General features: G+C 45.8%; 1 protein-coding gene across 1 annotated transcript in view; it reads right to left on the reverse strand.

Annotated features, from left to right (window-relative positions):
• Positions 1-15,466, reverse strand: part of pax7b (paired box 7b) — a 70,170-nt gene that overhangs the window by 14,962 nt on the left and 39,742 nt on the right. The window contains exons 6-7 of the mRNA XM_018736605.2: positions 7,688-7,853; positions 7,236-7,432 (exon numbers count right to left, since the gene is read on the reverse strand). Of these exons, the coding sequence (XP_018592121.1) occupies positions 7,236-7,432; positions 7,688-7,853 (363 nt within the window). The remainder of the gene's footprint in view (positions 1-7,235; positions 7,433-7,687; positions 7,854-15,466) is intronic.

A 15,466-nucleotide genomic window follows, 5' to 3' on the forward strand; every position in this document is an offset into this window, starting at 1 on the left:
CCCCTTTTCTAAGTACTGGACATTAAATTTCTCTGAAGCTCTTCTGGGATCCTTCATCTTGGTATATTATTCCCGTCGGTCAGAGAAAAATATACCTGGAACTTTCCCGCAAAAAGTATGGCTCAGAAAAGAAAGAAAACCCTTTCGTTGGTTATGTTTCAAAGCAAGGTTTAATACCCAGTCATAAAATGAAATAACCAGCCTAATTAATTGAGAACGCGCTCATTAAGTGAAATATAAGAACTCGCCACCCTGAATTAGGACGAGTCGCTATCGATAGTGAACGAAGGAATGAAAAATAACAATTCGGTGTGTTTACAGCTATTCGTCATTCCACACGCAGTCTGGCTGTTTTCGCCAATTTGTTCTCGCAGCGAAGGAGGCATTACTCAGCTCTCCCCCGAGTGCGACAACAAATAACTTTCATAGCTCTGTGTAATAGTCATTTTCTTTTCTCCAGGTGAGATGCGCTTGTTTCTGTTTCCACAGCAGGTGTCCCAGTCACGCGGTAAACATGAACGCACATTTATTCTGAAGTGCTTTAAAAGGCCCAGCCGCGGAGATCTGACTGCTTCCCACCACTAACCTTCATCTCATCTCCATGGCGACACATACATTGATTGGCTTCGACCGAAGCCTGGACTCCATAACTAGTATGATGAGTCCAATCAGGTTTGCGAGTACTTTTGATAACACAAAGATAACACAGACATTTCAAAAAAACGTTTCAAATTCGTTCGTAAAATGCTGCATTTCACTTAAAGCACCTGGGCTTGAAACCCTGCTGTAGTACTCTTTACCACGGTACTTACCCAGAGTTGATACGGTAAGAATACCATATAGTGTAAGGAGGTAAACATCTGCAAGTAACTTTGGATTAACGGATCCAAATGAGAGCTAAGTGAGAAATAATAATAATAATAATAATTTATTAATAATAATAATTTAGGGCTGCAGATGGTCTAGTGGTTACAGCTGTTGACTTATGCTCTCGGGCTCATCTCTTGCTGTAGCACTACTGGTCAAGCTACCTAGCATTTGATGTTGGGAAGAGAGTCCAGTCTGCTGAAGGCTTCTGGGACACGCTGTGATACTGTACCCTGCTGGGCCCCTGAGAAGATCTGCACTGTTCTCTATCATCTGTGATCACATACCATCTACAGCTGCCTTCCTGCAGGCTAAAGTGAGGCCTCAGAAATGCTTCTGCGTGACTAAGACAGTGAACCATTGTGAAGCTCTCATTTTCGGTCACTGCCCATCTCTCCTGTTACTACTTCAGTCCACTTCTCCTCCTCTCTTGGACTCAGATGTGTTTGCCCATTCATTGATTTGTTAAGATTAATTTTTCTGTTTATTCATATGTTTGGTTTCTTTGCATGTGTATGTACATATATATATACAGTACATCATTTGTGTATATTCTGCATGGTATACTGCAGCAGCCAAAGCATATCTCCATCTGTGACGAATAAAGTCCCATCCATCCATCCATCCATCCATCCATCCATCCATCCATCCAAAATGATGTATACTCTAACCCACTTTCAGCAGGGTATTCTACTGGAACAATTCGTGATCAAGGTACCTTCCCTGACCTGATACAGTACAATTCCCTAGTTGTTTCAATGGGTAAGCAGGTCATTTATAAACTTAAGGGAAGCAGCTGGGGTTGTGGTTAGTGGTGCTGTCTCGACATTCAGGGGGCCAGGTTTGAATCCCAATTTTTCAAGGTACTTTGAATTGCTGCAGTAAAATTTACCCATCTGGGTAAATCATTGGAAGCAGTTTAAAATTACAAGTTGCTCCAGACAAAGAAAAGTGTCACATAAATGAATAGAGTCATGTATTTTAATGACATTCTACACACATTTAATTTGTACCACTCAGCCTACTTCACTCGATGGCTAATGAAACAAGACCTTTTGGAGTCTTAAGATAAGTCTTAAACTTGTCTTGGGCTTCAATGGACCTGACACTGATCCCATTCTGAACTATAAATTGTACTTGAACCGTCTCGATCTCGGTGCGGAAACCCAGCAGGATATGATGGAGTTGAGCAGAACTACGCCGCAGCGACACCCAATCTGAGATAGACAATTTCAGGAACTGTATCTCATTTAGAAGCCTTTCAGCTCACTCACTGGTCGTTTGCCAACAAGTAAAATGAAATGAATCAATCTTTGCTGTACACTCCACCATTTTTTTTTTTTGCAACAGGTTATAGATTCATTCAATCCAGGGAAAAGATGCATTTTTTTTTCCCCCTGCCAATACTTCAAAGTCAATTGCCGGTCACCTGCAAGAGTCAAAACAATTCCCGCTGACGGATGGGCCGTGTTGTCCGTCTATTGCGGGACGGCGTCGGCGCTGCTCACATTCTCATGTTCAATCATGAGGTAATTGAAATCTGGGTTCACACCAGACCTCCCACTGACCTCATTTGTTCACTTCAAACTGGCCATTTCACCGGCCGAGCTTATGCGGAGGGGCCCCGGTGTGGCGCGCAGCCATTTCCATACACTTATACCGAGGCTCCACACACAAAATCAACTTCCAGGCAAGTGAAACTTATTGGAGCTGACAAAGAGTATGTGGGACCTTCTCACTGAATAGGAATGACATACCACACGCCAAGGATTTCGGCATATTCGCTGTGTAAAAAAAAGGTATTTTGTGAAAGACGTAAACGAGCCTCCGGCCTGGACCGACGGGGGCCTAATGGGCCGTACCCTGGCACGGCATCGATTTCATTTGGGTGAAAGAACCTTGCCACCTCCGGCACAAACAACACCGCCGTCAATAATGGCTTGCCTTCCACAGGCTTGATGACAGAAGGCACCCGGTCATGCCGGAGGTAGGAGCTGGTGGGGTGGGGGCGACGAGGGCTGGACCCGCACCCCCCAGGGCAACGAGCGCAGCGGGATTCCATTACAGCTTGGCAGTCGGCCACCAGAACCCATCCACCAAAAATCACACTTCTTTCTCAATCTCTTCCCGGCGCCGAGGTGCCCGTATAACCTGGACATGGAAGAAATGACGACGCACACAGGTGTATTGCCTCTAACAGATGTCGCCTGAAACCCTGACAAGTGGGAATTATCGTTCCCATGGTCAAAGGGACAAAGAGAAGGGCTGGGAACTATGGCGTCGGACAGGTTTTTCCACCGTGCAGCAGCGTTTTTCAAAGACGGAGGTCACCAGCTCACAGGCGATATCACATGACCGCATACTGCCGTGACACGGTACAGCTCAACAACGTGGGCAAAGCGAACACGGAGGAAAGGAGAACTCACTCAACCGACTTCGAAATCGGCACCCGTATATGCATTCGTTTTTTAATTTATTTATCTGATGGGCTTCTCTAAAACGATGTACTACAACGTTGAGTTTGTACACTGCGCTACTTAGACATATTCACCCATTTATACAGAAGGGTATTTTTTTACTATATCAATTAAGGGTAAGTATCTTGTTTAAGGGTACTCCAGCAGGAGGTAGGGTTTGAACCTTAGCCTTTCAGTTGCAAGGCAGTAGCAAAAATATATTTTGTGCATCACTTGACTGACACCTAAAACATTGACAACAGGAGCATCGCGGTGTTTAACAGAAGACCCTCATATTTATACAGTTGGCTCATTTTTATTGGAGCAATTTAGGGTAAGTACCTTGCTCATGAGTACCTGCTCATCTATTTTCTATGACAGGTACATCGTTTTGGAGAAGAGCGCCCACTAAATGAACAAATGTACAAGAGCAGTAGTTGAGATTCAAACCGACAACCTTCATATCCGAAGGTAGCAGCTATAACCACTACACAGCACATTTCAAAACTAAGCAACTTGGAGTTGTAGAACCCTCTCTACAACTGGGTAATAAAACCCTTCAAAGGACTCAAGTTTGAATCCCAACTCCTTCTGTGGTACCTTTGACTGAGGTACTTACCCTAAAATTGCTTCATTACCCAAATCACTGTAATTGCCTTTACACGGTAAGTTGCTTTGGAGTGTCAGCCAAATGAATAAATAATAATTAAGTAAATAACTAAATCTGGGTCTTTTGGTTGCATGGCAACAGCTCAAACAGCTCTGGGTTTAAACCAGTCCGGATTGGTCAGGGTGCACAAGAAGATGCTGCTGTACAGTAATCAGCACCTTCCTTCGACAAATATTAATAACTGTCTGACATACTTTTTTATTAGGAGCTTTTACTTAGGGGGAATGCAGTGGTGCAGCGGGTTGGACCGGGTCCTGCTTTCGGGGGGGTCTGGGGTTTGAGTCCCGCTTGGAATGCTTTGCAATGGAGTGGTGTCCCATCCTGGGTGTGTCCCCTCCCCCTCCAGCCCTTCACCCTCTGTTGGCGGGTTGGGCTCCGGCTCCCCGTACGGGACAAGTGGTTTCAGGTGATGCGTGTGCTTTTATTTAGGGCCAGTGAAAATCACAGCCCCACACACACATGCACACACACAGGAGCTGAGGGAAAGCTAGAGAGGCAGAGGGAGGGAGGGAGAGAGAGAGGAGGGGATGTGCATTTACACAACAGGGAGAGGCAAACCCACAAGTATAAATAAGTGACTGCGGCAGATGCCATGTGCTTCCCGGTGAGGGGGGCGGACCCTGGGTTTTATCGCCTAGCGGGGATCTGCCGTTGCGCTTTCCCCCGCCCGCCGTCGGCGCTTCTGCGAGCAAAGTGCACGGCTGGGCTTCAGCTATTGGGCTACGTGGCCCCTGTCAAAGAAGACATTAATTTCCCCCACAATAAGGTCCTGATGGGATTGCCACATGTCTCTTGTGTGCCAGGCCGGGTTCGACGGGGTGGGTGCGGGGCGCGATTCAAGGGGAAAGTCTCCAGCTGGACCCGCTTTGTGACTTGACTGCGGCCCTCCATTGTAGCCCGTCCATCTATACGGAACATTCTAGTGTTTTGCTCTAAGTAGCGTGAAAACGCGACCAAAGGCATGCGCAAACCGTAATGCCGTCGTTCTCCGTTTCCCCCATTTAACAAACAACACTTAAAACGGCGGCTCGGCGCAAAATTAGGCTCGAGCCTTTTCATCGGCGCAGCGTGAGGATAAATTACCATTGTCTCTTTGTTCACTTTTTACGCCTTTCCCAGTGCGGCCAGTCAATGCGGTTATGAAAGACTCGCAAGCTTTTGAACGCGTGCGTTCCTGGCAAAGGTAAAGCAACCTCTTTAAAATAATTACAGTTGGAATAATAATAGCGTTATACCCCGGATGTCATAATCCATAGTGTAAAACAGGAGGGGTTTATTATATATCAATTTTTTTTCATATAATAGAATGAGCGAGTGAGGAAGCCATTTGTGAAAGAGGCATTGAATAGTCACATTAATAAAAAGGCAGTCATGTCTCTGATATTTATGCAGGTTTGCAGGGAGAGTATTAGCACTTAAAGCCCCTCCACTATGATTAACAATCAAACATGCTGTGAATCGCACGTTATCCCTCAACTCTCCAGTACAAGAGAAAATCTCTTTTTTGTCACAAAATCCTTAATTCTTTCTTCTCCAGAGAAAAAGAGAGTAATACCAGAATGTTTCCAATCTGCTTTGAGAAATATTTAAAAAAAGAGAGAGCGGGAGAGAGAGAGAGAGAGAGAGAGAGAGAGAGAGAGAGAGAGAGAGGGAGAGAGAGGGGAAAAAAAACTCCCAATAAAATATGTGTGAACGAGGGGGTAATTGCGGACAAATGCAGCATTGAAATTCGTTTTCAATTCTTTACGCACCATTTCAATCTTATTTTCTGCTTGTTAGCCAGATCTTGTTGCTCAGGGTGGGCAAGACTGCCCAGTATTGGTGGGTAATTGCATATAATTTACTCTTCACCAGTGATTTGCATCAGTATCAGTCATTTTTATTCTGTTCCGTTAAAGAATGAACCCCAACCAGAAAGTCTCATTTTGAATGCTTATTGTTCAACGTGTCCGTAAAGGGTAACATGTGCAATCCCTACACACGCAGACACATAAACACGCAACCGCATTCTCTCCATTATAGAGGAACTGCTCGGCCTCCAATACATGCTGTTGCTCCTAATAATTTAACACACCCCTTTAGGACTGAGCACCGTGTCTTATATACCGCAATTAATGGCTTTTCCGGCGCAAAAGGGATTTGTAGAAAGATGTAAACAAAGTCAATGTGCCAAACTTAGCAGCATTTTTTGCTGCATTTGACAGTTAGAGGTACATTTAATACCAGTGAAGCCTGGGAGTCAATGCACATTTTTCCGTTTCTAAAATTATACATCATATATAAAGGGACACAAAAGATAAGGTGATTCCTCGGGTGTACCGCGTTCTTACACCTGAGTAAAATGACCTTTCAATGCAGTAACAGTAACCACCTAGCAAAGCTGCTGGTGTAGCACTTAAAATCTGGTTCCGTTGGATCTAAAGGTCAAGGGTTCGAGTCCCACCTCCTGCTGTAGTTGCCTTGTGCTAGGTACTTACCTCAAACTGCTCGAGTAAAAATTACCCAGCTCTGTAAAGGAGTAAGTTGCCGTAAAAAGCTCAGCACTACGAACGCTTTTGGAGAAAAGCATCAACTGGGTTAATAAATGTAAAATAGCAATAACCTGGTAATAGCAGAATAAGCTATGTGTTGGCCATTGTGCTGGCTGTACATTTTTATTAAAAGATGTAGTATCTTGGTTCAGATAAGAGATCCTCTAATTAGAGCAATATTAAGGCTAAACCATTGGAATATTAGTTTAGGAAAGAGTTGCAGGGTTCATACTTGTATGTATAGCATAAATTAATCAAGTACATTTACATTCATTCATTCAGCAGATGCTTTTCTCCACGGCAAAGTGCATTTTTATAATAAAAGTTTTTATGACTATAAAACTAATTTTTCTAATAAAAACTAGTTGCAATATCAGTCTGTTTAAAAGGATCGCTAGCATACAGAATATTCATTGTATTTTTTCTGTTACAAAAGGGCCGTGAACGGTGCATTTCTGGGAATTCAGAAGGACTGTCCTCACACTGATCTCCTTCCTCGCTGACAGGCCAGCACGTCTAGTTACCAGCGGTGACATATTTCGGCCGCAGCTGACGCTCTGCTGTGTGTGTGTAAGAATCTGCATGTAACTAGATACAGTTGATGGAAAAGAGTGTGTACCCTGACCTTCGGAGCGCCGCCACCTCGTAATGGGAGAGCGCCCGACCTTCTGCCCGTGCTTCCCCACCCTCAGCCTTTGAACCCCAACTGACCTGCGGGGAGAGTCCGTTGCTGACGGGATTCATGTGGTTGCCGGAGGCCGAGGGGCTCATGAAGGTGTCCGAGTAGCTGGAGAAGCTGTGGCGGTTGGAGGAGAGACCGTAGGCGGAGCTGCTGTCGCCCGTGAGCCCACCCTGGTGCATGGTGGACGGGGGCAGCGGTTGAGGCCGGTGGACTGTGCTGCTCCCATCTGGGGAAAGGGGAGCACACGGAGTGAGCCGGGGGAGCTGGATGAAGCCTCGGGCCTACGGCTGCCGTCTCTGACTTTTACAGTCAATCAGTCGATCGATCAGTCAATAAACCAATCAATAACGTCAGCGTCTAATAAGGACGCTTCGGTGCACGTGCGCATTCCCTCATCAGCGCGTTCACGAATGCGGTGAGATGCATGGTGTCTGCCGTGCGTGTCTGTGCTCCACTTTGTGTGGCTGGGGAGGCTTATTACCCTGTGAGAGTGTGGTGGTGGGGTAGGTGGACTCGGGAAGCTGGTACGTCGGCAGGGTTGGCATTCCTGTGGGCGGGAACCCACCGGGTAACAGGTGGTTGAAGGCTGCCAGCTGATTGGCTCCCGCCTGTTTGCGCCACCGGGCCCGTCGGTTGCTGAACCACACCTGCGCACATGGAGGGAGCAAAGGGTTAGGGAGCGTAGAACCACTCGAGCCGGGGGCCCTCGGCTCTCCAGGGGAACGGGGCGCCGTAGGATGACGAAGAAGAGAAATTCCATCGTTCTTCCCCATAAGTGAGTCAGCGTTCCATACCAAAGGACGTGGCACTTTAAAGAACTCAACGAGCACTGAGGGAACCGAAATTACAACCAAAGTGCTACCGTTGGACCCTTGAACTGGTGCTGAACCTCAGATAGAATAAAAAAAGTACAGCCTTTTTAATTGTTAAAAACGGTACAATCAAGTAATGTAAGCAGAAGTAATTTCTAAATCCCTAAATATGCGTTGTTCAGAAAACCAACTTGAGCTGAATTCTGGTGCGAACCGTTTCATATTTGTGTTCAGCAGTTCTGCTACAGTTGGTGTTGTGGTTTAAGTCAGAAAAACCAAAATGTCTGGTTCCAAGTGCTTTGCCGCTGTCAGACGGTCCTGGCATTTGCGTCTAATCACCAGCATCAACAGCTAGAACCTGAGAAAGTGCTTGTGAGCCCACACTGATCTGGTTCAGTCACCGCACCGAAAGGAGTCTTTCTCAAAAAGGTCAGGATCCAAACAGACGCACATCTTCATTGGGTCCAAAAAGACACACGTTGCCACTGGGTCCAAACAGACACATCATCATCACGCTTGTGGATCTGCTATAATCGGTGCATGAAAGGGTTCCGCAGAACATCTCAATTAAACGACACCATTACAACCAGGGAGACAAACAGATGGATGTTGGATCAAATCCCTGGAGAACTCTGGAGGTTATCATACTTTGGATACATCGTGAGATGATTGGATTTTCTCAATAAGATGGTAAAGCTGCGGAAAGTTGAGGCATAAAAAAGAAGAGGATGACCAACAACTAGACAGACTAATTCAATCTCAGTGACAATGGACACTTTGACCTTTCAACCCTGAGGACAAAAGGAGCACAGAACATTCCGGAGGGCCTCTGTTTCTGTGTTCGACTCAACGGCACTCAGCAATAAAAACAAAGTTAAAAACTGAGCCTGCACATTTGGAGATGATGCCATTGGCGCCTATCATGCGAGCGTATCTCTCCCTCACAACTGCTGAATCCTTTCCAACATTCCGGAAGGGTCTCAAAACTCATCTCTTTCAAACCCACATTTCTCCGGATCTCCTAATCGCTTCATAAACTCGAATCGGATCATCTGTCATAATAACCTCACAATTTCCTCAGTTATACCTGCAGCTACTCATGTAATGCGCAGTGGCAAAAACAGTGGATTGGAACAAAGCAACTGTGCCTGGAGAATCACGTGTCTGTGTCCATAAGTCTTCATCTGTTGTTGATGCACTTTTGTTGCCTCTGAGTTGTATGTTGCTTTGGAGAAAAGCATCTACTAAATCAATAAATGCAAATTTAATTGTAAAGCTGTTTTCAAGAGACAAAGGACTAGCAGAAAGACCCAGTCCAACACTCCTCATATACACATATATACATACACACATATACACACATACCTGTATGTGTGTGTTTATTTCTGTACATGTGTAGATTCTCAATATATATTATATATTCTCTTTTTTTAAAAAAACAAATGATGAGAACACAATCTTTAAATTTACTTCAGCACTTTGAAAGATTATTCTGAGTATCTCTGTTCTACACAGTGAGCTCCTGTACTGCGATCGCTCCGACACTTGAAAAAAAGGCGTACCCTTCATGAATACTGGTGTGCGCTTAAAAAAAAAAAAAAAGGAGCCATAGAGCCAACAACCTGCTGTATTTCACCGAGACAAGACGGCGGCCTTCTGTATGCAAAAGGTTGAAAGACACTGATCTATGCCTCGCAGTGCCGATTCATCAGACTTTAATACACTGTCAGCGCAGTTAATCTACTGTTGTTTTCGGGCGAGCTGGTCCATTGTGGGGCCCTTTGAAAGGGGGGGAGACAATGGCTCCTCAGTGGACTGCCGTAAACACCGCACACAAAGGGAAGGCGTTCTTTCAGAGCACTCCTTTAAGAGTGGCTTTTTCAGGCATCACATTGATCGGGACGCAGCATAAGGCACCGAGTCTCACACACCCTCTTGCTCTCACTCTCAGCCTCTCATCTCCACATTTAATTTCAAAAATATATCTCATATAATATACAATAAGTACAAATATCTGTCATTTTACATGTGATGTAATATTCTCTCATATTTATACATATATATTTTATAAAAAATGATACTTTGTTGTATGGCGGATGCTCCTTACATAATATACTACAGGTAGGTATTTGGCGTACTGGTGAAGAAGTGTTTGAGACAAATGATCGGTTAAGTCAAGGGTTCGAACTGTTGACTATTAAATTCGAGACACTCCCCAGTTCGGTGGGCGAGTGAGAGGCAACTATCGAGTGCATACCGCATACTCTATATATAAATATATTTTACGTATATACATATATAACATATTTAAATATATTCTATATATTGCAATGGACCGGCATCCCGCCCAGGGTGTAACCCTGGGATCGGCTTTGGACCCGGGACTCTTATAAAGGCAAGCGGTTAATGAAAGTGAATGAGTGAACGAATCAGTGTGTGTAATATATATACTGTATATATGTGTCTTTTCTGAGGCCCCCTGTATATATACACACACTAACTGACTATCTGAAACTACTTGTCCAGAGGCAGGATCATAGGTCCAGAGCCTATCCCAAGATACTTTGCTTCCTGTACATATGCTAAATGGTCATTTGAAGCAGGCAGCATTGGTACAATGATGTCTCATTTCCTTAGCACAGCAGGCCAACCCCTGGCTTCACATCCTCTGCCTGAACACAGTCACTCCCTCTGACACACCCCCTGGAGGAAGTGGTGGCCATTGGGGTCCGCAGGAGCGTGGTGCCCGTTCTGCATGGACTCCCATCCTCGAACGAGCAGGCAGGACTCCAGCTGGGGTCGCCCACAGCCTCCCCGGCCAGAGAGCGGCACCCTCCGGCTCGGCCCGGCAGGACCCCCCCCCCCCGCCTCTGACCCCCGAATCACGCCCCTTGACCCCACCGCTCAGCCATTGTCAGCTTGACTTCCTTCCCCTCAGCGGAGCTGGGAGGAGGAGCAGAGAGGAGGCCTGGGAGTCTCAATGAAAGGGAGGCGCAAGCTGCCCTCCTCAACTCTGCGGGAGACACATTGTTAGTGTGATCACTGTTCCAGAGTGCACCTCCCACACAAATACAAGCGCTCAGACACATACAGACCATTCACACACAACTTCTTTTTATTCATTTGACCAACGCTTTTCTCCAAAGCAACTTACAGCATAAAGTTAATTACAATGATTTACCTAAACTCCTGGGTTATGTTTACTGTATCAATTCAGGATAAGCATGTTGATGAAGTGTCCTAGTCCAAAAGCGACAGCTCTAGCCACTCTGCCACCTGCTGTCTCAACTCCCCAAATTTTGCGAAACTTAGATGTTTTGCGACTTGATCCTTTGAAAATTGTTCACTATTAACATCCTCAGTACTTAAGAGGTGGGGTTTAGACTCAGTCTTTGGTTCCTACTCTGTACGGTGGAGCTCATTACATGTCCAGCCCAAGCCTCCGGGATGAATGAACCGCCTATGAAAGATCCCTTTAAACTCTCCAGAGGCTCAGCTCACAGGTGGGCCTTCCCACAGCCTCTTTAACTACACTATGGACCATATTTGGTCGTTATTAGTGTAGAAAAAAATGATGTATCTCCCAACGGTGACTGGGCGAACAAGGGCCTTTGGTTGAGCCCCAGTGCCCTCGGGCTCCGCTGGCCGACAGCTGGGTTCAATCCCACTTTGCACAATAGCTTCCCTTTAGCCTGGGTGGCACTTGCCTACTTTCTTAGGCTGCACTCCACAAGCACTTAAGTATCAGCTGAAGGCCAACGTGCTTTTGTGGGCGATCTGCCTGTCGAGCTTCCATACCTGTACATTGGTAGAGAAAGGAGGACATGTATAATCCCGTGGTGCAGAATGCCCGTCTCCCCGTTTCGGAGGCTGGAGCGTGAGTGAGAGGAGTCGGCGGCCTCCGCTAAGCGGCTTGGTCCCCAGAACAGACGTGATGTGAACAGCTCTGGACGCTGTGCTCTGGAACCTGATCCCAAAGTCACCTTGGAGGGAAGATCCTCTCTCTGCAGCACAGCCTAATTCCTCCAGAGCGCCTCTCTCCCTGGGTGCCTCTCCCAAGCATCACTGCTGCTTTTCACATTTCAGCAAATACTTTTGCATTTAACGTACAGGTAGCCCTTGACTTACGACGACATACATGACTTACAACCACTTGGACTTTGCTGGTTATTTCCATGAACCTTATTCTATTTTTTTCCAGTCCCAACATTTGGCTGCAACATCTAATGCTGACCGCTGCATCAGTTGCACGAGAACGTCGGCCTGCTTCGCTGCTGTAAGGAACCGTATTTTTCATCGACTCGGTGTGTCTATCGACTTCTGTTACAAAAACGTTTGTATCATTTACAAAACATTTTGTTTGTGATTCCCTTCGAGTCACTTTTATACAATCACTGGCATTCAAAAATGTGACTGTTCTGGTGGTGCAGAAAAGAAAAAGTGAAAAACACGTCAAAATAGAAACAGAAAATATTAGAAGAAAAATTTAGTTATAGTACTGTATATTCATATTATTATTATTCTATTAGTCTTCTTTTAACATGAAAAATGCATAAAATTCATAAAAAATATAACAATGCACTTTACATTTATTTACAGATATATATATTTACGTTTACATTTATACAATATAGCACTCATGCATGTTGTTTATATATCCTTACGTCATGCGGTATAATGGATTTTTCACTTATTACAAAGTCAACTTGTGAGAAGGCTATTGGAACGGAACTCCGTCAAAAGTCGAGGACCACCTGTACAAGGCAGTGTTATTGCATCAGATGTTATAAGCATTACAGAAAAACAGAGTACAAGAGTGACTCCAAGGGCTGTGTTTCCTAGTCTTAGGTGCACAAATAATTTTGTTCTACTTAATGCATGAGAATAAGTGAATATTTTGAGGCGCAGTGTTGAAATGACAGAGTGGAAGTAAGAAGTCAGGGTGGAGTGTGAGGAATGGATGGAGATCTGCCAAGGGGAGGTCCTTCTGCTATCAATCACTGCACCCCATCATTTCTCCTGTACCCAGCTGGAGGACACGGGCTGTATGTCTTCCTAGGATTACGGCTGGCGCACGGATGGGGGAGTGGTAGCGAGACGGACCGACGAGGAGTAAAACCTGGATAACGTGATTGAATTTCACAGCAAAAAAGTCCAACATAACAGGAGCTGAGAGGCGTAGAGAAAGGGCCCACATCAATCTCTCCGCCTGCTGGTGGACGGCTGCTAAGCCGGGGCACAAGGGGACGAGGGTCGGAGTGAGGAGGGGCTTGGAGCGTTTGGGGCGAAGGTGTCGTCCATGGGCATCTTAGCGAAAACTCAGCGGTCCTATCATCAGAGTCTCCCTTCCACTGATACATTAAACCTCTGGAGGGACATGGCTTTGATGCACGTATACTTTACTCATAAATATAAAAAACGTTCTGTATGAAAGTGGACTAGTAAGCTGACGATTTGTGGAATAATAGTACAATGCAATCGCTCTCTCTCTCTTTCTCTTTCTCTCTCTCTCTCTCTCCCTCTCTCTCTCTCTCTCGCCTGGCACTATGCTAATTAAACTTGCTTCAAGTGCGAATCTGGGAGTAGAGGGTCGGATTAGCTTGATAAGTATCAGGGAGAAAGAGAGACTGAAAGAAATTCATTTAAATTCTAATAATAAGACTCTCTGTTCGAACATTTGCACAGATGCATTGCAACCATTTTCGTCGGCACAATCTACATAAATCCTATTTGTTCCTTTATGGCGCACAAAACGCACGACTCCAAGGAGCAGCGCTGCCTGCAGGGTAGGGCGGGCCTCGCCGCAGCGCCCGCCTCTGCTCCTCCGTCGCGCTAAACACTGTCGCTGGATGCGAGCGCGGGTCCGAAAACGCCAAACCACGCAAAGCCGAGCTGCTGACACAGAAACCCATTGAGTCAGTTTGCACCATCCACTCTATCCGACAGAAAACACTCCCAGCTCGGACCTCGCTTCAATATCTGCCACTTTCTTTCGCACAATTAATGAGAAATTCATAATCACAAAGGAATATTATTATCGTACCTGCTTCATCTACAGCTTGCAAGCATTATCACATATTGTAAAACATCACACGCATGTGTATGATGGCTATCAGTTGAGTTCCAACCAAAGTGTATCTTTTCAATTCCAATTTTTATTCACAGACAACATTAAAACACCTTTAAAGGTCAAACATCTAAGCATGCTGACATTTAAATGTGTTTTAAAAGAATGTTTTAATACTGAAATTACCTGAGCAGCTTACTTTCATATTTAGAATTAAAAACCTGTGTATTGTGCGGGGTGCGGTGTTGTAGCGGGCTTGGCCAGATCCTTTTCTCTGGTGGGTCTGAGGTTCGAGTCCCGCTTGGGGTGCCTTGCAACAGACTGGCATCCCCTCCCCCTCCAGCCTTACACCCTATGTTGCTGGGTTAGGCTCCAGCTTGCCTTGACCCCACTTGGGACAAGCGATTTTAGACGGTATGTGTGTATTGTAAACCGAGGGTGCGGTGGCGCAGTGGGTTGGACTGGGTCCTGCTCTCCAGTGGGTCTGGGGTTCGAGTCCCGCTTGGGGTGCCTTGTGATGGACTGGCGTCCCGTCCTGGGTGTGTCCCCTCCCCCTCCGGCCTTACGCCCTGTGTTGCCGGGTAGACTCCTGTTCCGTGCGACCCCGTATGGGACATGCGGCTCAGAAAATGCGTGTGTGTGTGTGTGTGTATTGTATACAATGAGAAGCTGCTTTTGTGCCCCATTATAACTGAGAGAGCAGTTGAGGCTGAATAAATGCAAATGACTCACTCTTTGATATAAACGTGCAAAGACTTTGTGTTCCCATTGATGAATTCAGTAACACACTTCGAGGTGTAAGCATGTCAGTGTCTCCGTAAGTGAGCAAGCTGCGTTATGGCATCGGAAAAGAGGGCTGAGTGTTGTTAAGTATATCTCACAATTCCCACAGATCTACAGCAGGGGGGTTCGAGATGCACCGAGACAGTTCTCCGCTAGCACTACGCTAATATGCAGATGAGTTCTTGGCTGAGCAGTGTGGTAGCATACAAATGCATCCTCCCATAGTGCTCTGCTAGCATGTAGATGCATCCACAACCAACTTGCACGACCACGTGCAAGCGAATCCTGCACTGCATTAGCGTGCAGATGAGTCCTCTGCCAAGTGGAGCTTTAGCCCACAGACGAATCCTCCACCTTTTGCTGCGCCGCCATGCGGACGAATACTTCCGTAGTGTTTTGGTATTGTGCTGATGAATCCTGAATTAATATTCGGACAAATCATTCACCAACTGGTTAGCCTGTAGAAAAATCCTCCACCTTTAGGTGTGCTACCCTGCAGACGAATGGTTGTCTAGTGTTAGCACACCGTGCCGATGATTCCTCTGCTAAGTGGTGCATTAATATGCAGACGAATCCTCCTCTAGTGCTCTACTAGCCT

This window comes from Scleropages formosus, chromosome 2 (assembly GCF_900964775.1).
Source record: "Scleropages formosus chromosome 2, fSclFor1.1, whole genome shotgun sequence".
NCBI lineage: Eukaryota > Metazoa > Chordata > Actinopteri > Osteoglossiformes > Osteoglossidae > Scleropages > Scleropages formosus.